We start from the raw sequence: 24,287 nt of genomic DNA, 5'->3' as shown, positions 1-24,287 counted from the left end.
ATGACAATTTAGTCACCAGATGGGTCAAAGTAAAACAGAATGCAGAGGCATGCATGTATAGAACGTTATGTGGACGTTTAGAAAAACATGTTCTGGGGGGGGTCCACTGAAGGACATAACGGTTTGAGGCCAAGTCAAACATGTAAACTTTTATTTCATCATGTAACTCAAACAAGCATCTCAGAACACTTTTGATCAGAGTAAGGAGAGAACCATTAGAAAAATCATTCAAATCACAACCCATCAGTACAAAAAAAAAATCCATTTCTCAATGATGATCCAAGTTAACAAAATGTGCACAACTGATCACGTCAAATGAAAAATATAAAAAAAAAAAAAGGGGTTTAACACTAAAAGCATAATTAAATAAATGCATACTGGGACAGAAGTATTTTAGCATAGCTAGTGACCTTGCCATCACTGGCAACATCATACTCACTGGGGACGGTCTCAATAGTCTAGTGATTATTCTCCCTGCACTGACAACACAACTGGACAGGTGAAAGCATATACGTCACAGGGATCCTCCATATTGCCTTCACCCATTCTGTGTTGTCAGATACAAGAGGAAGCCACGAGACACCCAGTGTCACAATGACCCAGAGCCATCCCGAGACAGCTGGTCATACATGTAACATGAGCCATAGGTAACACTGTACCACAGACATTAGTAGTGTTCTGTCCTGTAGTTCAAAAAAAGTGAAACATTGAACTAAAAATAGACAAATGGTCCAAATAGAACCCTAGCCACTACTCTTACACACTACTCAGATATGAAGCAAATCAGAATAGGACAGGTATGAGCAATATGGTAGTAGCTCCATCTTTCCCTCTGATAGGGTGGAGTTTCCTTTCAAATTATTTGGGAACTACAGAGTTGCCGGGTCTCCGTCTAGTGGACAGGAAACCGGCGCATCTGCAGCCACCTCATCACATCCTGTTAACATTGTCATGGTTACAAAGGGATGCCAGCCACCATCTCGGACTCGATGCCACAGTGGTCCTCACCTCGCACGATCTTGAAGAAACCTGACACAGGAGAGAAAACACACACATTAGACACCAGAAAAAGCTATTTCTCAACAGGTGAGGTCTTATTTGACCAGAGTGTCTCACCATTATCTCCCCAGTCAGTGTTCCAGGAGTTAGCAGCCAGCCAGTAAGGAGTTCCCCCCTCCTCTCCCCAGCCTAGGACCTTAATGGCATGGCCTCCTACTGCACTACCAGAGACATGCCGGTACACACCTATAGAGAGATAAGTATTAGGGTGTGAGAAATAGGTAAAATGTTTGAGTGAAAAGTGAATGAAAGCAAAAGAGTAGAAAATAAGTGCGTGACCTCACCAGACTTGTAGAGCAGGAAGTCTTCATAGACAGTGAAAGCACCCTCTACAGGCCCATTCTTGTAGAGCTCCTTCATGATCTCCTTCTCGTCAGAGGGCACACTGTACGAACGCTTACCTAGAGGACAGGAGATAGGGCATGTGCATCTCCATGGGCCAGAGCCTTGCTTGAATACACTAACAGTACAGATTAAATCACTCATTTTCAAAGTAATACATAATGCATGTGTCTTACCAAAGTGCTTGTCCTGCTTGTAGCCAGGTGTGTATCCCGGCTCACACTGGTTGGTACATTGTGGGGTGTCACCCTCCTCTCCTTTACAGGGGGGTCGTGTGCCGTTGACATGGTGCTCACAGGGAGCGATGGAGTAGGGCCTGCAACCTGAGAGACGACCCGACAGAGAATAAGTGCGTTTCACATGATGCTCAGAGAGGATGGAGTAGAGACGACTGTGGGGAAACAGTGAGAAAGTGTGCTCACTACTCACCAATGTGAGAGTCATAGAGTCCTCCAGAGACCAGCCCCTCTTTAGTCCAGAAGTCCCACGCAGCAGAGGGGTAACCACCATTACATCTAAGAACACAGACAGTTAACAATGCAAGCGCACAAATCCCACCAACCTCCGATTTCTTGCACAGAGCAGGTGAACGAGAAACATTTATATGCACATACCCCATGCCACAACTTTCACAACAGCTGAGCAGGTCTTCAGAGGAGATCTCCACGCTGACTTTGGCATTGCTGTGGATACACACGCGGTCTGAGATGGCCTCCGCAGCACCAAACGCCTTCAGAGGAACAAGCATGTCAAACACGCACTCAACTTCACAGATCAGTCACAGGAATATCCGTGTGTGTGTTCTTACCCAGCAGCTGCCACAGGAGCCCTGGTCCCTGACCTCCTTCAGAGTGGGGCAGTTGGGCCACTGCAGTCTGGGGTCAAAGTTTTTAGGCAGCTCCATGTCCCCTGTATAATGCACCCTACAGAGGAGAGAACAAGGCGGTCATTAACCCTACATGCTACAACCTACCTTATACACTAACCCTCCAGAGAGACAGCCATGGAGAAAGAGGGGAGAGAATAACAGGAGAGGACCAAGACTGAACATGTGTACAGTTACTGTGTAGTGTTGGTGGAATCAACCTGAAGTTCAGCCACTTTTCACTTCCTTCTTGCAGTCTCTCGATTCAGCACCAACATCCTAGCTAGTACATTCCCTCAATACAACCCACACACAGCTGACACTCACATGGTGGAGAGTTTGGGTCCTTTGAGCAGGGTGCCACACAGCTTCTTGACGTAGCTGTAGTCCACATTATGAAAGTTGTGGCCAGCCTTCCATGTAGTGTTGGCCTCGTTGATGTAGTTTACCATCTCATGAGAGAGCAGAGGTAGGCGGGGCCGGGCCCAGCTGATTGACAGCCCAGACACCAGCAACAGCACACACCACATACTTCCTGTAAGGACATGAAGGCATCATGGGAACTGGAGTGCAAACTAAAGAAGAGTAAGGCAATGTAGTTTTGGACATTTGCAAATTAGACTTAACTAAATGTGGCACATTTACCGAGATGTCGACTGACGATGGGAATTCTTCCACCAACTGTTGAAAGAGACTAGTCTCTCTGTAACAGTATAACTTTAGACCGTCCCCTCGCCCATACCCGGGCGCGAACCAGGGACCCTCTGCACATAACAGTCACCCAAGAAGCATCGTTACCCATCACTCCACAAAAGCCACGGCCCTTGCAGAGCAAGGGGAACTACTTCAAGGTCTCAGAGCAAGTGACGTCACCGATTGAAATACTATTTAGCGCGCACCAACGCCAACTAAGCTAGCCGTTTCACATCCGTTACATCTCCACTCCATGTGATCCTTGTAAAGGTGAAGGCTAGGCCCTAATCAACAAGTTTGGTACGTAATCGCCTAGTTAATAACAAAGCTAATACCACATGCAGACCTACCACCTGCAGACTGGCGTCAGGTAGTCACAAGTGTTGTGACGTGAGCATACAGTCATGCAGGGACACAAACACGTGAGCTGACCTAAAGCAGCTCTTAAGAGCAAGGCCACAGAACAGACCACTCAGCACAATCAGATCAAGAGGACAGAAAGAAGTCTTCCGTTTAACTGGAGGGTACTGCAGTCATTCTTGGTAAGGGGGGGGGGTGCAATATTGAAGTCACATGGGAGGCATAAGTCAGCAGCAAAATCATCTAGAAAGGGGCACGTAGTTCAACATGAAATTCCCCTCGACAACATGACTGCCTAGGACTCCTCTCAACGCAGCATTGACAATATTCAGCCAGGCAGGCAGCCAAGTACTACTTCCCTAATAGGCAGGGCCAGTAGCAATAACTTCTCTAAAGCACAGGACCACTGGTCATATGGTAGAGGAACATATGACTCACCAAGACTTTCAGATTTCATTTTTTGACTTGATTAAAGTTAGGGGTATTGCTACATGCCTACAAGACAGTTTTTTCCATCCTGTCTGAGACTGGTGCAACAAGCTATCCCATTGGCAATTGATAAAGCAGCACCATGTCTTCCATCAGTAGGTCAAGGTTAGGGTAACTCCAACCACATCTAAACTAGTCTCAAAAGGAGATAAACAGGGTAACGTTTAGTAAGGGGAAAATACCTGAACTTCTGTCAGAACAGGCATTCATAAAGGGTGGAACGTTCCAAAAAACTTCGTAATGTACAAGGATGCCAACAAAGGCATACAAAGTAACATGGATCAATTCACCTAGCTAACTAGCTGCCGAATAGGCATCTACTCACCACGTAGCTTATTCTTAATGTTTGTCCATAGGCTACCAGAGTGAGGACATCACTCTTTTTTTCCGGGAATAAACAAGTTAAAACGTGATTAAATAGCCACCTTATTCTGCCGCTATACAACTTCGTATTCGTTGTTTGTTACCAACCTTATCTACGAAGTTTTGTTACAGATTCCTGTTGGAACGCACCACAAATTGTACCCACCCACTCATTAACCCACAGAGGAAATGGAAAGAGTATTTCTCAGCAGTGACTCTTATTGTTCTGCTTTGACATTGATCACTAGCCTCATCACATGGGAAATTAACTGACAAACGTTGGTTGGTCGGTCTGCAAGCACCCGCATATAACGGTCTAGATAGAACCTGTACGGACAGGATTTCGCTCTGGCTAAACACCAACCCTCACGATTGATCTAGCTACTCAATCAAATAACCATCAAGACATTAAGTTCGTTGGTTGAATTAAGTATTTGGCTAGTAGACTTGGACAAAATGCCTGTACACAGGGTGACCTGGGACAGGAGTGAAGAACACTGCATATGAAATGGGGGGTGGCCCAGGCACTTCAGATCACTTGACTTCGGACACCACAAGAGTCACTTTGAGATCCAATTACTAAGGGAGTGTCTGGCTTTCAATTTCTTATCCAGGGCTATCAGACTTGTTTACATTGAAACCAGGATTTCCGTTACATACCAGTCCAGACATGTTGCTTACATAGGGTAGGGAATTTATCCGAACCCTTTCAGAAAAGGTATTGAGAGTTCTAGTCATTGCAGATTGTCATCGCACAACTCATAGCGCGCACACGCGTATAGCGAAAACAAGTTGTGAGACGAGAATAGCATCAGGTTGCCATCAACCCATTTCAGAACTGGCACTCTGAAAGTAACGTAGCTGGCTGACAGAGACACCGCCCAAAACACCGCCGCGTTTCAAACCGCATAACGTTAAGTCATTCTAAGTAGCATTAATATCGATGTGTCACAACAAAATGTACATCAGGAAATAAATAACTAGCTAACGTTATCTATTGTTGTCTTATCCAAGAGGACAATCTTGCTAGCTTGCGAATTAACGTTAGTGTAGCTATTGTTGCCTACAGTAGTTAACGTAAACTAGCTAACGATGTTGCCAGTTCCTGTAGCTACATTAACATTCCCCAAGTTGTGAATTCAGATACGTTACCTGTTGTCTGCTTGTCCGGTGTACCGAATAACAATTACACTACACGTGCACCTTTCTTAAACTACTTTCGCCTTCCCGAGTCTGACGTTTAAATCCGGTGAATCACGTGACTTGTCACGAGCCTCTGGCATATCCCTCGTGATTCTTGCAGATGCACGTTAGATTTGGTAACGTGTAAATTGATACAATAGGCCCGTGATTTAACCACTATAGGCCTATTTATTTATAACAACTATGATGAGTAGGGGATATATTCAGGCGAGATGAAATGTGCACAATGTCAGACAGTTCTAGCCCAATAATGTTTGGACCATGTTTTGGGGTGCTAACATGTTGGCTGTTGCCATGTTGTTGCTACCATACTATGTTGTTGTTTTAGGTCTCTTTATGTCATGTTGTGTTGTCTCTCTTGTCGTGATATGTGTTTTGCCCTATATTTTAATTACATTTATTTTTATTCTCAGCCCCAGTCCCCGCAAGAGGCCTTTTGGTAGGCCGTCCCCATAGGAGGCCTAGTGCTTTTTGGTAGGCTGTCATTTTATAAGAATAAGAATTTGTTCTTAACTGACTTGCCTAGTTAAATAAAGGTAAAATACAAATAAATACACTCCTCCTGAACAGGCCCCTCGATGCAGGTAAAGCAGAAACGTAGGCCTATAGGATTTGCATTTACTAACACTTTCTACACAAGACTGCGTTTCAAGAACAACTTGTGACTGCAAAACAAGCCAAGTCATCATATATAATAAAGCATCAGAGGGCAAAAGACATAAACCACAGCAAAGCTATTGTGTAACTAATGAATGATCAGTCTTCTTTCTGTTCCCCTGTTCGTTTAACTCAGCTGACAAACAACTTATTAGATAATCATGAAGAAACAGAATAAAGAAGGTGTGACAGATTGGCCTTGAACCCTGGTCGTCTGCATGACTAGATAAACAACAGCAACAGCATCCTTCCATTGTGGTAACGCTAGTGTTTATTCAGCTGTACTTTATACAATTATGAATAACCATTATATTATTTGAATAACGACATTAGATGAAGCAATCAGATGCATCACGTTCACCTGGTGTAACAATAATAACAACAACAACAACAAGATCTTATTAATACATTGTCAAGTACAGATACAAAACTTTACCGAGTCAAAACACAGTGAATCACACTACTGTAGAACACTACTGTACACATTTCATACAGTAAATGTGGGCACAAAAAAAAAAAGAAGATGTGTACAATGCAAGAAGCTGGAAATTGACGTGCACCATTCCATTCATTGTGACGAGCATATACAGATAAGGCAATGAGACTGACAGCCATTGCAGCTGATGCTGTCGTTTCTACAAGGCAAGCGCTGATTATTTCCTTATCAAGCCAGGCATTGAGATAGTATTCTAAAGCGTGTTTGTGCACCAAGATACATTTAAAAGTCCATACTGATATTAGTAGGCTATATTAGCTAGTATATTAACTTTGCATGGACATACATTCTAAAAGCTGGTTAATGCAATGTGTGTGTAAGTGATTTCTCTTTTCACATATATCATTAGACACAGTACACTGTCTTTGACAGGCTGTGTAAAAATAAGGACGAGCATGCAGTAGTACCATTTTCCTCAGCTCTAGGTAGCTCACACATTCCCTTTATATCAACAGAGATAAAACAATAGTTCTGAACTGATCTCGTCCCGAGCTGTCTCTCTCTCTTGAGCCTGGGGACAAAGTTAGTTCTGAATTCACTATAAACACAATGAAACAAAAAATAAACGACAGTAAAAAACACAACATTCTGATAACACTGACCTCCAAACATCCATAGCAGCACATGACCTATAACCTCTAGATTGGCCTAGCTATATTTCTCTCCCTACCTAGCCTTCTAGGAACAAAGGGCCCCCTTAGGGGGATAGGATAGGGATAGGAATAGGACCAGGCTGTAGAGGATCCGGAAGCTCATCAATACTACTAGCAGCTTGTTTCAGGCACTTCCACACTGATAGATACAGTCTGCTTTGATGCCACGTGAATAGATACGATTAGTTGGATCTTTCTCCTGTCTCACAGAAATAGAAATGATTTCTCCCGACAATGGTCCACAAAGATCTTATATCTTCGCCATTTGAGGTAAATTCGAGATTTAGAAATAGCACCTATACTGACCGAAATGAATTGAACACTGAACACATTTGAATATTTTTTTATATATTTAAATACTAGTACCTATCAGACTTAAAGGTCTGCTTGACATGTCGGGACTAGCTGTAAACAAATTGGAAATAAGAGTAAGAATATCGGTTAAAATTTCACATAATACGTACATTACCTATTATTGTTAGGTTACCTTTAGATTAAATATCACATTTGAATACTATAATAATGAATATATATACAGTAGCCTATAATAGTAGAGTAAAACCTAACATGTGATCAGAGCGTCTCCATTGACTAACTATTAGCACCCCTTCAGTTATCCCAATCATATCATAATACCTCGTAAAAGTGCAAACTGCCTCAAATTATTGCAGTTATATACAAAAAAGAAAGAAGCAAAGACAAACATATAAACTCTCTTCTCTGTCAAACCTTAATAAACCCCAACTTAAGCTATCATAGCCTAATGATGAATCATAACGCTTTATGATGGCACTAATTCAATCCAGGGCATAAAGTAAACCACACTGAGGGTTCACTCACAATTTCTATGTCATAGAAATATAATCTAGTTTTAGATTCTAGTTTTAGATTCTATTTCTATGGTATATCCTCTAGCAGAGGCGTTAACCATGTTAAATCTGACACACCACACACGCCATTACTCTCACGGACATTATCATTCAATGTCAACATGAAACCGCATCTGTTATTAAAATAATACTGCATGGACATTCTGAGCATACTCACAGTGCAGTTTTCTTAATCTGTGATTGATTGAATCGGGGCCTAAGAGCAAAAGGACATCCCTCTGTTCCTTAACTAAAGACTACTTCCAGTGCAGTTTCTCTGTTAGTGTGTCTGTGTGTGATAGATACATGTGGATTCACAACCTCACACCGGCTAATTAAAATGGATACTCAAGACAAGCTATTGTTATTTAGTGTGAAACACGTCTGGCTAACCTGGGTGCCGAGCTGGTTCTAATTTAGTCAACAAGCCCTTGGCTAGTAATAGACCAGTTGTCTGGCATGACAACAATTTTGTAATAGCACTGTTGAATACAGAACCAGCCTGACACTCAGGCTAACGTCATATATCTTGTAATATATTCTCTATATTTTGTGTTCTTTATCATCTCTAGACCTGGGTCAAATACAATAATGTTAAATACTTTTAAATACTTTAGGCACACTTGATTTAGCTTGGAATGGAATGGAACAGTGGTACAATGGAACCAATTAAATAGTCCCGAAAGTGTAAACCTCACCCACCCAGCTCCACCCCGGTCAAGCTAAATCAAATACACCTTAATAAGTATTTGAGAGTATTTTACATGTATTTGACCAGGTCTGATCATCTCACTCCACCCATTGTCATCCTTTAGATCAACTTTTCTCTATGGTCTACAAACTGGACCAGTTGTTTTCTAGCGTGCGTGGTGGTGGCGGTGGTAGAGGGGCTAGGACCTGGTTCCTCTGGAACAGCACGAGGCTCCTGTCTGGGGGTGGAGGTAAAGAGGGGCTCCCTGATGCGGTAGGGTCTACGGTAGGTGGAGATGGGCGACAGCTCAGAGCCCCAGCCCAGGTAACTGCCACTGGATGGGGAGACTGTGTCAGTGCTGAAGTACAAGGCGGTGCCAGACTCCATGGGGTTAAAGTTCCGCTGGGGGCTTCCCATGCCCAACAGCAGGGACGGTGATCTCTCTGGAGACGAATCACGTCTGGCATCCAGTGACCCCGCAGAAGATGACCCTTCGGTGTTCGAGGTGACCACGTTGCTGTCGATGTGGCGGTAGTCTGGGTACTTGGGTGAAGAGGGTGTGGGGGAGCAGTAGGTTGCGCTCTGGAAGTCTTCCTCATCTCGTTCTTCAGAGGGAGGGGGACTGGAATGAGGGGGGCTGGAGTCGTCTTGCGGGTTGGAGGGCTCAGAGAGGTGACCTCTAACCTCCTCAACTAGGACCTCCACCAGCGGCGGGTTGACTTCCTGGATGGGAGAGGGTGAGGGCAGCACATGTCTCACCTCCCCCTGTCTCACTGCCTGTCTCACCTCACTGATGATGTCTCTTGCTGGGGCTGCCTTTATAACCTAGGAAGAAGAAGGACAGCTATGGTGAATGATATTCTATAATAATAATAATTTGGTTGGTGCTTATATTTGTCCTGTTTTCACATCCAGGAAATAGATAACTTATCAGAGAACATCCAACAGTAGTAGAGAATAGCAAATAAATCTGCACCCATTCAAAAGCAGATACCAGAGTGCTGGTTTATTTGGAAAAGATCAGCGTTTTGAACATCTAAACATGACACAGAAACTTGACCAAAACAATAACCTGTCAAGGATACACTTCAAGGAGAAGGGGGAAAAATGGAATTGGGTGCTCATCTCACCTCCTCCACCTGTCTGACCTCGTCAACCTGGGGAACGATGGGAGAAGATTGTGGAACGTTGAGAGAACGTTGCGGAATGTCTGGGGACCTTGGCAGAGTCTCTTCCTCTAGTCCCAGCAGCCTGACCAATCCCCCTTCACCATAGGCATGGCTTATTCTAGCCACATCACCTGTCTTCATGGCTAGGCGAATCAGCAACCAGTGGTGGTGCTTCCAGCCCTGCCATTGGCTAGGGAGCTCCAACAGATTCCCGCCACCCACAAGTTGACTGTGGCGATGGCTCTTCTCTTCCAATGAGAGAGAAGAGCCCCGGACTGCACAAGCTCCGCCCATTCCATGGTGACGTATGCTCTGGAAGATCTCAAAGGACTTAGGGTGGAGGAACCGGTAGTACAGGACTAAAGCTATCACTCCTGTAATAACAAAGACCGACATATGAGTATGTGAGTATGAGTGTGTGTGCACGCACGCGTGCGTGTGTGTGTGTGTGTGTGTGTGCGCGTGTCTCACCAATGAGGAAACTACAGAACACGGCGGCTGGGATACCCATGCTATCCCATGATGCAACACTGAAGAAGTCGGAACCTGCCAGCAGAAGAAGAGCGTTCTCGATAAACATGGCCTGCAGGAGAGAGTAGAGAGAGTTACACACACACAGGATGCGCATGATTGTATATGTGTAGGGAACACACACACACACACACACCAAGTAGAAGCCGGCCATGCGGCATCTGGAGGCTCCGTCTTTGACGTTGAGGAAGAGGAAGATGTGAACAGCTCCCAGAACCAGGTTGAACAGGCGCCAGCGCAATGGCGTTTTAATGATGTCACTCTGCTGCGACACCAACCAGAACGTAGCACCCAACCAGTGAAGACCTGAGACACACAGGAGCAGGACAAACATAACTGAATGTTCACACACACACACACACACACACACACACACACACACACACACACACACACACACACACACACACACACACATCTATCTACAAACGCACACTAAAAGAGACACACACACACACATATATATACACACACTCACCAATAACACCAAGTACCCACTGGCGGAACAGGCGTGTGAAGAGAGTGAGGGTGGCGAGACGTGCTCCCAACATACTGACCTAAACAATACAACAAGTCTGTTACTATCACACACACACTTCCACACACACAAACACACACCCAGCCCAGCCAGCCCTCCTACCCTCCAGAGCAGTCTACAGGCAATAGCAGCAGGGGTCATGGGGAGATGTCCAGGTCTGATGAGGGAACAGGCTCTGGCATACAACACTAAGGCCCAGGCCAGGGACAGCAGGCACACCGCAAAACACACTGACACTGGAGAGAGAGTGAGAGAGAGAGAAAGAGGTTGGGGAGAGAGGGAAGGGAAGGGGGAGAGAGGTAGAGGGATAGATAATATGAATACTCTGTAGGGTGATTGTATCAAACACACACACAGACACACACACACAGACATGTAGTACCTGGTGAAGAGAGTCCTACATCGGTACAGATGAGGACATATGTCTGCAAGACAGTCTGTGGCAGAGTTACCACCAGTGCCTCTAACAGGCGGAGAGCTGAAACATCAGCCTGCTGCATTATCTCACTACACCGATCCTCTCCAGTGGATGTCATAGTCTCCCATAACCTGGAACACACACACACACACACAAAACAGAGTTAGAGGGAGTGAGACACTTGTTTTTGTTTCATCGCTGACCTCTCACCTCTGACCCCTAACCCTAAAGAGGTACTACAGTAGCACACAGCAAAATTTGCAGTGTTAAATCAACACTTAAATGGTTCATTTTAACACTATCTCTGATTGTAAAAGGTGCTCTGATTATAGTGTTAATGTAACACTCTGTAGTGTAGAAAATGTCAACTGCATATATATATATATATATATATTAGTGTTAAACAAAAACACTGTTACAGTAAGTCATTTTGGGTGTTGTTTTAACACTGTATGGCAGGGACTAGATTCAGCCGTGGCCCAATTTTTTCTTGAGTGGATGATCAGGGGGACGGAATATAATTAAAATAATTTGTAGACCGCAAAAAGCCCAAACAGATATAATATTTGACTAAAACATAATCATTACAAACCTTGCTTACACTTTAATACAATCACATATATCTCTCTATTATTTGTAGGAATACTTTAGAACAGATTTCCAAATTAAAATCACTGAGCCTCCTTTTTTTTGGGTTGTTGAATTTTTACCCCTTTTTCTCCCCAATTTTGTGGTATCCAATTGTTTTTTAGTAGCTACTATCTTGCCTCATCGCTACAACTCCCGTACGGGCTCGGGAGAGACGAAGGTTGAAAGTCATGCGTCCTCCGATACACAACCCGACCAAGCCATCCAACCCGGAAGCCAGCCACACAAATGTGTCGGAGGAAACACTGTGCACCTGGCAACCTTGGTTAGCGCCACAGGAGTCGCTGGTGCGCAATGAGACAAGGATTTCCCTACCGGCCAAACCCTCCCTAACCCGGACAAAGCTAAGCCAATTGTGTGTCGCCCCACGGACCTCCCGGTCGCGGCCAGTTACGACAGAGCCTGGGCACGAACCCAGAGTCTCTGGTGGCGCAGCTGGCGCTGCAGTACAGCGCCCTTAACCACTGTGCCACCAGGGAGTCCCCTGCTGCCATTCCTGAGCAAGCTCTGTACTGGTGGTGCCCCAATCCCGCAGCTGAATCAACTTTAGGAGACGGTCCTGGCGCTTGCTGGACTTTCTTGGGCACCCTGAAGCCTTCTTCACAACAATTGAACCGCTCTCCTTGAAGTTCTTGATGATTCGATAAATGGTTGATTTAGGTGCAATCTTACTGGCAGCAATATTCTTGCCTGTGAAGCCCTTTTTGTGCAAAGCAATGATGACGGCACATGTTTCCTTGCAGGTAACCATGGTTGACATAGGAAGAACAATGATTCCAAGCACCACCCTCCTTTTTAAGCTTCCAGTCTGTTATTGGAACTCAATCAGCATGACAGAGTGATCTCCAGCCTTGTCCTCGTCAACACCTGTGTTAACTTCTTGACGCTACCCATCCCTTTAGCGGGATAATTGTCATCAACAACCGCTGAATTGTAGAGAGCCACATTCAAATAATATTACTACAAATATTTACATTCAAGTGCAATATAGTAAAACACAGCTTAGCCTTTTGTTAATCCACCTGTCGTGTCAGATTTTGAAAATATGCTTTACAGCGAAAGCAATCCAAGCGTTTGTGTAAGTTTATCGATCGCTCGACAAAACATTGTGAACACCTAGCATCAAGTAGCTTGGTCACGAAAATCAGAAAAGCAATCAAATTAATCGTTTACCTTTGATGATCTTCGGATGTTTTCACTCACGAGACTCCCAGTTACACAATAAATGTTCATTTTGTTCCATAAAGATTAACTTTATATCCAAAATACCTCCGTTTGTTTGGCGCGTTATGTTCAGAAATCCACAGGAAAGAGCGGTCACAACAACGCAGACGAAAATTCCAAATAGTATCCATAATGTCCACAGAAACATGTCAAACATTTTTATAATCAATCCTCAGGTTTAAAAAAAATATCAACCGCAACTGTCTTTTTCTGTAGGAGAGGGAAAGGCAATGGCTGCCCAAACTCTGTTGCACGAGCAAAACTCATGCGAACACCTGATGCGATGTTATCTTTCTTGCTCATTTTTCAAAATAAAAGCCTGAAACTATGTCTGAAGACTGTTGACACCTTGAGGAAGCGATAGGAAAAGGAATCTGGTTGATATCCCTTTAAATGGAGCAAAAGCAGGCTATGGAACATGGAGTTTTCAAAATAGAAGCCACTTCCTGGTTTGATTTTCCTCAGGGTTCCGCCTGCAGTATCCGTTCTGTTGTACTCACAGACAATATTTTGACAGTTTTGGAAACTTTAGAGTGTTTTCTATCCTAATCTGTCAATTATATGCATATTCTAGCATCTGGTCCTGAGAAATAGGCTGTTTACTTTGGGAACGTTATTTTTCCAAACATAAAAATAGTGCCCCCTAGCTTCAAGAGGTTTTAACGAGGAGGGAATCAGTGACATGATGTCAGCCTGTCCTTTTGTGGCAGGGCTGAAATGCAGTGGAAATGCTTTTGGGGGATTCAGTTCATTTGCATGGCAAAGAGGGACTTTGCAATTAATTGCAATTAATCTGATCACTCTTCATAACATTCTGGAGTATATGCAAATTGCCATCATACAAACTGAGGCAGCAGACTTTGTGAAAATTAATATTTGTGTCATTCTCAAAACATTTGGCCACGACAGTACAATACCTTTCAGAAGTTTGGGGTCACTTAGAAATGTCCTTGTTTTTGAAAGAAAAGCAATTTTTTTTGTCCATTAAAATAACATAAAATTGATCAGAAATACAGTGTAAACATTGTTAATGTTGTAAATGACTATTTTAGCTGGAAACTGATGATTTTGAATGGAATATCTACATAGGGGTACAGAGGCCCATTATCAGCAACCATCACTCCTGTGTTCCAATGGCACGTTGTGTTAGCTAATCCAAGTTTATCATTTTAAAAGGCTAATTGATCATTAGAAAACACTTTTGCAATTATGTTAGCACAGCTGAAAACTGTCGTACTGATTAAAGAAGCAATAAAACTGGCCTTCTTTAGACTAGTTGAGTATCTGGAGCATCAGCATTTGTGGGTTCGATTACAGGCTCAAAATGGCCAGAAACAAAGCACTTTCTTCTGAAACTCGTCAGTCTATTGTTGTTCTGAGAAATGATGACTATTCCATTAGAGAAATTGCCAAGAAACTGAAGATCTCGTACAACGCTGTGTACTACTCCCTTCACAGAACAGAGCAAACTGGCCCTAACCAGAATAGAAAGAGGAGTGGGAGGCCCCGGTGCACAGCTGAGCAAGAGGACATGTACATCAGAGTGTCTAGTTTGAGAAACAGACGCCTCACAAGTCCTCAACTTGCAGCTTCATTAAATAGTACCTGCAGGGAGTAGTACACAGCGTTGTACAAGATCTTCAGTTTCTTCTTTTTGCAGAGGAAAGCTTAGTTGTGTAATTGTACATCTAACTAGGATGTTTGGTGCAGTATTTCTCAAGTTTAAAAAATTCATGAAAACGAGTCGTCTATCGTTGAATGACAACAAACACTTTATTGAAGCATCCCCACTGTTGACCAATCACCGTCGAATCGGCGTAGACTTCGGCTTCTGATCTTCGGCATTGCCTCGAGAATTTTTTTGTCTTCACAAACCCTTGCCGAAGGCCAAAACTAACAAAAACGTCACAAAATATCATAATATATGCACAAACTGTTTCGAACTGTTTCAGAGGGGAAGGATGCGGACTTAACACAGTAGTGTTAGGAAACTCCAGGATTACAGGCCACATCAGGCCTGCAAGTCACATTATGCTGGCTTTCAAAGTGATGTGTAATTCCTATTGAAATCCAGAGTTAGGATATCCAACAGTTTTTATTCACCCGCAAACTGCATTCAGAATGGCTGTCAGGGTTAGAAAAATTGATAAAAAAGATTACCTAAAGACGGGTGCAGTAAACGGGTGCAGTAAATCTAACTAACTGGTTGGATTTGTTTTGAAAAATGTATGTTATTTATCTTAGTGTATAAGATGAATCAATGTACATGCAAATACAGATATTAAAACAATCCTAAAGATTCTACCTACAGTAGAGCATGCTGGGAAATATAATGATGTGTATGGGACTGTATTACTCTCCACAGTGTAAAACAATAACTCTGTTTATCAACACCAACACTGGGGGCTCTTTTATGGCACTGAGTGTTAATTTCACACTTGCAGCGTGAATTTAACACTTGAAATGTTACACTGAAAAATCAACACTGCTCAATTTGCTATGTAGTACATTACCTTCTAAAGATGCCCAGGTGCAGGATGTGAGTCCATTTGAGATCTTTGCTGCATATACGTCCATCTGCCTGGTACCACAGCCAACTAAGCAACTGGGGGCCCCATCCAGGGAGGAGAAACAAGGCTGTAAGCCCCGCCCAGTGGCCATAGCAATAGTTATGCCCCACCCACAGGTAGTACACGAAACAGTAGATCACTGTGGAGACACACGCACTGGTAAGTACATCTACACAAATGTACACTTTTGCTGACTTGCTGACGGTGTTTATGTACAAATGTGAACAGGCAAAATGTCATCGATATGTAATTAACATCGAACTAATGTGTAATTAATATCCTAATTAACATCTGTTCTGACTCGAGACCACAAACGTGCTAAGCATTTGAACAAGTGCAGTTTCAGCATAGTATGTGTGTGTGCGACCTCCATCACGACTATAGGCTGAGGCCAGGGTAGGGTCTGGGAGATTCTGCGCTGTTTCCGTATCTCTAATTGGCTACAAAATGCACGCTCCTCATGTCTGGGAGAACCACTGAACGAACGATGCAGTGCTCTCTCCCTTCAGATCTGCATTTTCTTTCTCCTCCCCTACCCTCCCTCTTTCTCCCTCTCCTGTCTCGGCAATATGAACCATCTGCCGGACCAGATGGGCGGTATAGGAGAGAGGATAGAGTCGGGTCCCCCCAATCCGCTATCCATTCATGGCACCCAGAAAAAGGCGCTCGAATATGACAAAAATGCGCCACTTTTCTATTAGCATAACTAAAGCTACAGCTGCAATGTGTTCGCGGCTGTGCTACTGCATGGTTTCATAACCATCTGGGTAAATATAGAAAACCAACACAAGTGATGCACGCACCTATAAAGATTGTATCATGAAATGCAGATGAACATTTTTATACTTTAGGAAATATGAATTATTTAAACCTTTATGCATGCAGCCTTTCGTGGTATAACCCTGTACTGATATGATTTGACGTGTAGCCTAGGTGTGGTGAGTGATATAATAGGCCCATCTCCATCACCGGAGAGGTGTGTTTCGGTCGTTCTCGGTAACGGCAGTGCTAAACTTACGCGCAGTCCGCTCAGCCACAATGAGAAATGCAGTAAACGCGAAAACGCAAACTTGGCAGCAGGCCACGCAGGAGCCTCCCCTGTCCCGGGAAGTGGTGTATTGTCTCATCACGGATATGTAGAATCTTAAACTGTTGTGTTGTTATTGTGATGAGTCCCATGCAGCATAATCCGGTACAAGGTAGGAGGTTCTCTGCTCGGATCCGTAGTCCTTTGAAGATGGCTTCTGACGTCATGGCCCGTCATGGTCCATTAAAAAGTCAATCTGCAGTTTCTACATTTGTTTTTGGACGTATAAATTAATGATATGTACCCATTGATTCTTGAAGAATATACCAAATATCTCATGAGTTTAGTACAGTTGTCTTTCCCGCATCAGAATCCAAAATATCCGCTTTTTTTTCTTTCATTCCAATGTTTGTAAACAAACATTATATAGCCTCAAAACATGGTTACAATTATCATGTTCATATCATGGATGGTCAGTCCTTGTATTCATAGCTCTGTCTATGAATTTGAGAGTGGTTACACTTATCCAGTCCCATCCCTCAGCTTTTTACCGAAAGGGGAGGGTGTGGCTTTGCTATTGTTTCAACTACCGATTGCCCCTTTAAAAGGCAAAGTCTCAGATTTTTTTTCATTTCAACTAATGAATAACATTGGTAAAAAGCATGACTTCCATAATACATAGTTAATACAGTATTTAGTGTCCTGCATTAGATAGTTAATACAATATTTGTCTCGTGATTGCATTTGTTACCAAATAACTAAGAATTTGACCAAATATTTGGAAAGGAAGCCCCTTCATCCATCCCATCTCGTTTTGGAGGGATTGAACAAGCGGTGTAGTACACTACAGTTAACATCAGATGGTAGTATAATCCCACAGGACAGACCGAAACAGGCAGACCATTTGTTTCCAAAGGGTTTTATTATTCAATAAAAGGTCCGTGTGTTAGTCTCAGTCATTCACTGTCCTTGTTTGAGCACTAAATTAAAGTATCCTTCAATGCAATGTTTATTTCCCGTCTTTTCTCCCTTCCTTGAGGAAATCACTGATCTGTATGGACTGGATAAGTGAGAACGAGACTGTTTTCACTTAGACACCTCTCTCAGACCTGCGATTCCCTCAAGGAAGAGCGGAAGGAAGGATGCATACAGAACCTCTCTCTCAGACAGACTTTTCACTTCACAGACAGCTTTTCTAATATAGACGACAAGCTAGGGGAAACACCCAGAAACACTGCTGAGATAATAACACTGTTGTGTTGCGCCATTTACCCGATTAAAAACATCATAGTGTTCCACCACCCAGCTTCACTCCAAAAGCAACACATATAGTAGAGACTCTAGCTACCTCTTCAGTGTTTCACATCTGAAGGGAAAAGATAGGTGTTAGCAATATGGTGGTGGCTTCTTTTAGGGCTGTACGGGGACTGTATTGCACTTGTTGTCTGAAGGGCACAGTTCAGGAGCTGACTGAATTGGAGCAGTGCCTCTGTCTGTCGTGACTACGTTTAAGGCACACAGCCGTCCTAGTTACCTAACGAATGCACACTCCTGCTGACAAACCAAACTGACGCAGTTTTATAGTCACAGTCTCTCTAAGGAAGGATTGTTGCATCATCTTCAAAATGCAAACATTTCCCCAACGACAACCCTTCAAAGCGTCCCTGAGACAAGCTAAGAAAGTGTTGCTATTTTATAAAAAGGAATGAATCCACAAAGTACAACAGTGAATCAATTAAATACACATTAAGATTGAGTGAAGGCAAAAAAATGTAATTCCAGTTGACAGGTCTTCTCTGCGGTCCTTGTCCTTGTAGTGAACTGTGCTGTGTAAGTCAGTACCTGTCTGGAACAAAGGACAAAAACCAGAACGTTTAGCCAGGAAAACAGAGATTTCCATAGATGTGAATTGTGGGCCGCTGTCAACGGTGATGGTGATGACGTCAGGAAGGTCACAGTTTACACACAGGTTGATGACAACATCCACCTCAGGTCTCGGGCGGGGGCTGACTCCAGAGGAACCACCCTGGGCAACGATTAGGCTGCTGCATTCTCATTACCTACTTCTTTCCTCTAGTGTGAAGTGTGCACTTTCTCCCTCTCCATCACAGCTCCCAAGAGCCTTAGATTGGCGTAAGCCTGGTGTCATGTCAGACCAGTGGTGTAGTGGAGGGTAAATGCACGTAAAAGCTGTTTACACACCTTTTTTATGTTTGCGCATTTTTGTGGAAAATGCATTGAAAGTATAAGGAACATTACTTTACTCACTGCGAAGGCAATCAAGCGTGTACCCACTGTGTATACCACTACATCACTGCGCCAGACACACCCTAAACCTCATGGTTCTGTGCCCAGTGTCAGAGGGACTGGATGGAGGTCATTGTCCTCTCCCTCATCCATTCCCATTTGTCTCTATCCACAACTACTGAACACAAGCATTTCGCTACACCCGCAATAACATCTGCTAAATATCTGTATGTGTCCAATAATATTTGATTTGTAGGCTTCACGCACCCAATGCGACATTGTCTAAAATTGCATCATTTCCCTATCCTTTCTTTTTCTCTTCTTCCATCCTTATGTGTATCCATCACTCTCTTTGTCTCTCTCTTCCTCTCTTTCTCCATTCTTGTTAGTAGTATCTGTTGAGGCTGCGTGTGACAGTGTTGACATCAGGCTGTCCATTCATCCAGATCTCTCGCATGATCCTCTCTCGCTCCTCAACCCTCTGAGCTCGCTCCAACTCTACAGAACAAAACAAAACACAACCATCTTTATTTCAACTGCTTCCAGAACATTTTAATAATAAACTACACTTAAAATGTTTCCACAGTGTGTGTTACCTTCTGCGGAGGTGAAAACGCTGGTTTGCAGCAGCGTTCTCTCAAATCGCCTTCGTCGTCGAGCCGTACGGTCAGAGTTCCTGTCGTCCCAGTCCTCTGAGTCGCTGTCTTCACTCGTCTCCGCGGTTACGCCAGGGTTGCCTGTGTTAGTGTTGCCATGTTGATGGTGGTGGTGACAGTGATGGTCCCCATGGTGATGGTGGTGAGTCCTGTTTCTATGCTGATGGTGATGTCGCCGTCGGTTACTGTAGTGACAGTCGGTGCGACAGTGTATCTGCACCACCAGGGCACAGAGGGTGAGAAGGAGACCCACACACACACCACTAACAAACACAAGAGCTGCTCGCTCCGGCTGGTCTGAGACAAGAGAGAGAGGGAGAGGGAGAGAGAAAGAGAGACAAACAAAGAGCATGAGAGCAGAAAATATATTTTTTAAATGTTACCTTTATTTAACGAGGCAAGTCAGTTCAGAACAAATCCTTATTTACAATGAAGGCCAACCAGGGAACAGTGGGTTAACTGCCTTGTTCAGGGGCAGAACAACAGATTATTACTTTGTCAGCTCGGGGATTCAATCCAGCAACCTTTCGGTTACTGGCCCAACGCTCTAACCACTAGGCTACCTGCCGAGATTAATAAGAGTAATCTTCTTTATATATGCAAGTAAGACTGACAGACGCCTGTCGAGCTCCCGAGTGGCGCGGCGGTCTAAGGCACTGCATCTCAGTGCTAGAGGCATCACTACAGAACCTGGTTAGATTCCAAGCTGTATCACAACTGGCCGTGATAGGGAGTCCCATAGGGCGGCTCACAGTTGTCTAGGTTAGGGTTTGGCCGGGATAGACCATCATTGTAAATAAGAATTTGTTCTTAACTGACTTGTCTAGTTAAATAAAGGTAAAAAAGTATATGTTTTTCAATCATCATTTGTAACAAAAATATATTCCAAACAATAGCAATAACACCTGTACAATCCAGGCGGCTGGAGGCACCTTAACTGGGGAGGATGTACTCATAGTAATGGCTGGAACGGAATCAATGGAACGGTATCGAACACTTCAAACATGTGGTTACCATGTGTTTGATACCATTCCATTCACTCAATTCCAGCCATTGTTTTGAGCCTTCCCCTACTCAGCACCCTCCTGTGCTGTACAACTGTTGTATCAGTCAATATTTACCTGCTATGAAGGTGTAGGCCGCCAGGGCGTTGCTAAACAACGCCATCTCCTGGGAGACCACCTTCACCTCCATATTTGGGCTGGGACTTCCTGTGGGCGGGGCATTCATGATGATGCCGCTAACTGTGTCTTTGGCCTCTCTGGTCTAGGCTAGTATCTTCTGTCTATAAGTCAGACTCGGCTGACTCTGGTCTTTAATCCTATATGGTTTTATGGAAACAAAATTTGAACCCTTAGGGCATCATCAGGTCTTCTGGCTACCCCCTTCCATAAAGTCTGAACTGAATTCTCTCCTTTCCTCAGCTGAGAACAGCACAGCAGTCTTCTCTGTCACTGTAGGCTTCAAATATGGGGGGAGGGAGAGAGGGAGGGAAGGAGAGTAGTGAGTGACAAAGTAAGATCATTTTAATTGATCTCATAATTATTGCATGATTTTTACAAGAAAGTCTGAGCAATGTCCCTATCCTGGTATCTCCTCGTTAGCCACATGTTAAATAAAAGTGTCACAAAACATTGAGCAAGCGACGAACCCCGTCTCAAACTCTGATGGCTCTGGATGATGGTGGGTCTGTCTGGCGAGTCTAGAGAAAATGACAGAGCCCGAGACAATCATTGGTTTCCACTTTTCCCCCTTGTAAACATGCCATTGCAGTTATGTAGTCAATAAAGCAATACAAAATGCTCTAATTTACCCCAGACATACCACTTAGATGTTATCCAAACACAGTGGCCTTCCACCCAATCAGAAGGAGAGGACAAAAAGGCAGTATTTAGTGAAGGGAAAGAAATTGTAAACACTGTAAACTTAGAAAGGCAGCGCTGCTTTTCATGGTTTGGCAAGCCTCGTTGTGATAAATAAAAATATATACCAATGTAATTTAACGACCCAAAAAATGGACAGCTGTGCCATATAAATTGCAAAATTGTTGGGAAGAGATTTTCGATGTACCGATTCCATGGCACGTGGTTAATGAATTGGCACGCAAAATGACGCCGGATTCAAAACTTCCAATTTTTCTGTTTCAAATATTATACAAAAATCTTGCAACCAATAGAATGTTATATATATACAACTATCCCAGCTCTGCAGATTTTCATTAGATCATTTATTTTGGTATTGTCCATATGTAGCTCATTTGTGGTCACAGGTCCAGGAATGGCTGAGAATTGCAACATTTACCTAGAACTAACGCTGCAGATAGCAATACTGGGTGATTTGAAAAGTCAATCGATCAATAATATAATAATTATTTTAGAAAAATGTTTCTCTTCAATTTACAATCTGTAGAAGCTAGAAGAATAGAAAGGTTCAGGACTTTTGGGAAGCTTCACAGCACAGTTGAAAAATATATGGCAAATAGAAATCCAAAATGGATGGTGTTAAGCAATAGATGGGAGTGGTTGAATGGAGCTGAAGGGTGGGACTACTAACAACAAGGTAACAGACGGGGTTTGTAAACACAAGGGGTTTGTAAAATGTATATAGGTTCAGAAATGTTGTGAAATAGCACAGTTACAAATAGAAATCAAACTGGATGGACATCAGAAATAGAGGAAGGACTAAAAACAAACAAAATATAACTATTGTAAAATGGATTGTGTCTGTAAAAGTGTGTAACTTATGATATGTATAAACTGAAGGTAGAAGCCTAAGTGTTATTGTTTATTAGTTTACTCCAATTGGGGGAAGGGTGGTAGGGGTTGTGGGTAATAATAAAGGTACAGTTGAAGTTGGAAGTTTACATACACTTAGGTTGGAGTCATTAAATATCATTTTTCAAACACCCCACAAATGTATTGTTAACAAACTATAGTTTTGACAAGTCGCTTAGGACATCTACTTTGTGCATTTTTTAAATGTTTTATTTTATTTTACTTATTACTTATCCCACTGTATCACAAATCCAGTGGGTCAGAAGTTTACATACACTAAGTTGACTGTGCCTTTAAACAGCTTGGAAAATTCCAGAAAATGATGTCATGGCTTTAGAAGCTTCTGTTAGGCTAATTGGCTAATTGACATAATTTGAGTCAATTGGAGTTGTTGCCTACCTTCAAACTCAGTGCCTCTTTGCTTGACATCATGGGAAAATCAAAAGAAATCAGTCAATCAGTCAAGACCTCCACAAGTCTGGTTCATCCTTGGGAGCAATTTCCAAACCCCTGAAGGTACCACATTCATCTGTACAAACAACAGTACGCAAGTATAAACAGCATGGGACCCCGCAGCCGTCATACCGCTCAGGAAGGAGACGCGTTCTGTCTCCTAGAGGTGAACGTACTTGGTGCGAAAATAGCAAATCAATCCCAGAACAACAGCAAAGGACCTTTTGAAGATGCTGGAGGAAACAGGTATCTATTTCCACAGTGAAACAAGTCCTATATTGACATAACCCGCTCAGCAAGGAAGAAGCCACTGCTCCAAAACCACCATAAAAAAGCCAGACTACGGTTTGCAACTGCACATGGGGACAAAGATCGTACTTTTTGGAGAAATGTCCTCTGGTCTGATGAAACAAAAATAGAACTGTTTGGCCATAATGACCATAGTTATGTTTGGAGGAAAAAGGGGGAGGCTTGCAAGCCGAAGAACACCATCCCAACCGTGCAGCATCATGTTGTGGGGGTGCTTTGCTGCAGGAGGGACTGGTGCACTTCACATAATAGATGGCATCATGAGGTAGGAATATTATGTGGATATATTGAAGCAACATCTCAAGACATCAGTAAGGAAGATAAAGCTTGCGTCGTCCAAATTAACCAAGACCCTAAGCTCTCTTCCAAAGTTGTGGCAAAATGTCTTAAGGACAACAAAGTCAAGGTATTGGAGTGGCCATCACAAAGCCCCGACCTCAATCCTATAGAAAATTTGTGGGCAGAACTGAAAAGGCGTGTGCGAGCAAGGAGACCTACAAACCTGACTCAGTTACACCAGCTCTGTCAGGAGGAATGGGCCAAAATTCACCCAATTTATTGTGGGAAGCTTGTGGAAGCCTTCCCGAAATGTTTGACCCAAGTTAAACAATTTAAAGGCAATGCTACCAAATACTAATTGAATGTATGTAAACTTCTGACCCACTGGAAAAGTGATGAAAGAAATGAAAGCTGAAATAAACCATTCTCTCTACTATTATTCTGACATTTCACAGTCTTAAAATAAAGTGGTGATCCTAGCTGACCTAAAACAGGGAATTTTCACTAGGATTAAATGTCAGGAATTGTGAAAAACTGAGTTTAAATGTATTTGGCTAAGGTGTATGTAAACTTCTGACTTCCACTGTATATGTATATGGGTATGTGTATGTATGTATTTAGATATATTTACCCCAAAAATATATAGGGGATTGGAAATGATGCAGACAATTACATCGATGGAAGCAACAATCTATCCACAATAT

At 43.1% G+C, this 24,287-nt stretch overlaps 3 protein-coding genes across 9 annotated transcripts in view; all 3 read right to left on the bottom strand.

Moving 5' to 3' along the window:
* Window positions 1-134: 134 nt before the first annotated feature.
* On the bottom strand, window positions 135-5,471 carry LOC109894235 (cathepsin B-like). 2 transcript variants are annotated; one of them, XM_020487552.2, is made up of 9 exons: window positions 5,324-5,471; window positions 2,594-2,801; window positions 2,210-2,324; window positions 2,016-2,131; window positions 1,831-1,916; window positions 1,578-1,724; window positions 1,344-1,460; window positions 1,117-1,245; window positions 135-1,029 (listed from the first exon to the last, which is right to left on the bottom strand). In XM_020487552.2, exons 2-9 carry the CDS (start codon window positions 2,794-2,796, stop codon window positions 956-958), a joined length of 987 nt encoding a protein of 328 aa, XP_020343141.1. In that variant the 5' UTR covers window positions 2,797-2,801; window positions 5,324-5,471; the 3' UTR covers window positions 135-955. The 2 variants fall into 2 exon arrangements, with proteins under 2 accessions (XP_020343141.1, XP_031684417.1); XM_031828557.1 differs by having other exon boundaries at window positions 1,344-1,724; window positions 5,324-5,451.
* Window positions 5,472-6,279: 808 nt separating this feature from the next.
* LOC109894234 (XK-related protein 5) lies at window positions 6,280-17,062 on the bottom strand. Of its 2 annotated transcripts, XM_020487551.2 has the most exons (9): window positions 16,857-17,051; window positions 15,782-15,977; window positions 11,361-11,527; window positions 11,081-11,214; window positions 10,919-10,997; window positions 10,577-10,746; window positions 10,381-10,492; window positions 9,871-10,283; window positions 6,425-9,565 (listed from the first exon to the last, which is right to left on the bottom strand). In XM_020487551.2, the coding sequence occupies exons 1-9, from the start codon at window positions 16,963-16,965 to the stop codon at window positions 8,861-8,863; spliced, it is 2,085 nt and encodes a 694-aa protein (XP_020343140.1). In that variant the 5' UTR covers window positions 16,966-17,051; the 3' UTR covers window positions 6,425-8,860. The 2 variants fall into 2 exon arrangements, with proteins under 2 accessions (XP_031684416.1, XP_020343140.1); XM_031828556.1 differs by having other exon boundaries at window positions 6,280-9,565; window positions 10,381-10,746; window positions 16,857-17,062.
* Window positions 17,063-17,768: 706 nt separating this feature from the next.
* LOC109893866 (protein eva-1 homolog A-like) overlaps window positions 17,769-24,287 on the bottom strand; it is a 10,475-nt gene continuing 3,956 nt past the window's right edge. For 2 of the 5 annotated variants that reach the window (XM_031828550.1, XM_031828551.1), the window contains exons 3-5: window positions 20,890-21,229; window positions 19,709-20,065; window positions 17,769-19,610 (exon numbers count right to left, since the gene is read on the bottom strand). In XM_031828550.1, the coding sequence (XP_031684410.1) occupies window positions 19,498-19,610; window positions 19,709-20,065; window positions 20,890-20,998 (579 nt within the window). In that variant the 5' untranslated portion in view covers window positions 20,999-21,229 and the 3' untranslated portion in view covers window positions 17,769-19,497. Of the gene's footprint in view, window positions 19,611-19,708; window positions 20,066-20,889; window positions 21,230-21,419; window positions 22,019-24,287 lie in introns of those variants that run through there. The other 3 variants (XM_031828553.1, XM_031828554.1, XM_031828552.1) reach the window with 2 other exon arrangements.

The sequence above is a fragment of the Oncorhynchus kisutch genome, linkage group LG7, assembly GCF_002021735.2.
Source record: "Oncorhynchus kisutch isolate 150728-3 linkage group LG7, Okis_V2, whole genome shotgun sequence".
NCBI lineage: Eukaryota > Metazoa > Chordata > Actinopteri > Salmoniformes > Salmonidae > Oncorhynchus > Oncorhynchus kisutch.
The sequence above is the reverse complement of the archived record's forward strand: the minus strand, read 5'-3'. Positions and strand labels throughout refer to the sequence as shown.

Coding starts and splice junctions, on each gene's coding strand:
- LOC109894235 (XM_031828557.1), bottom strand. CDS start 2,796: ATGTGGTGTGTGCTGTTGCTGGTGTCTGGGCTGTCAATCAGCTGGGCC. Junction 1,725..1,830: donor ACTCTATGACTCTCACATTG/GTGAGTAGTGAG, acceptor GTCGTCTCTCAG/GTTGCAGGCCCTACTCCATC. Junction 1,030..1,116: donor CACTGACTGGGGAGATAATG/GTGAGACACTCT, acceptor CTCCTGTGTCAG/GTTTCTTCAAGATCGTGCGA.
- LOC109894234 (XM_031828556.1), bottom strand. CDS start 16,965: ATGAGACAATACACCACTTCCCGGGACAGGGGAGGCTCCTGCGTGGCC. Junction 11,215..11,360: donor TGTAGGACTCTCTTCACCAG/GTACTACATGTC, acceptor CTCTCTCTCCAG/TGTCAGTGTGTTTTGCGGTG. Junction 9,566..9,870: donor AGGTCAGACAGGTGGAGGAG/GTGAGATGAGCA, acceptor TCTTCTTCCTAG/GTTATAAAGGCAGCCCCAGC.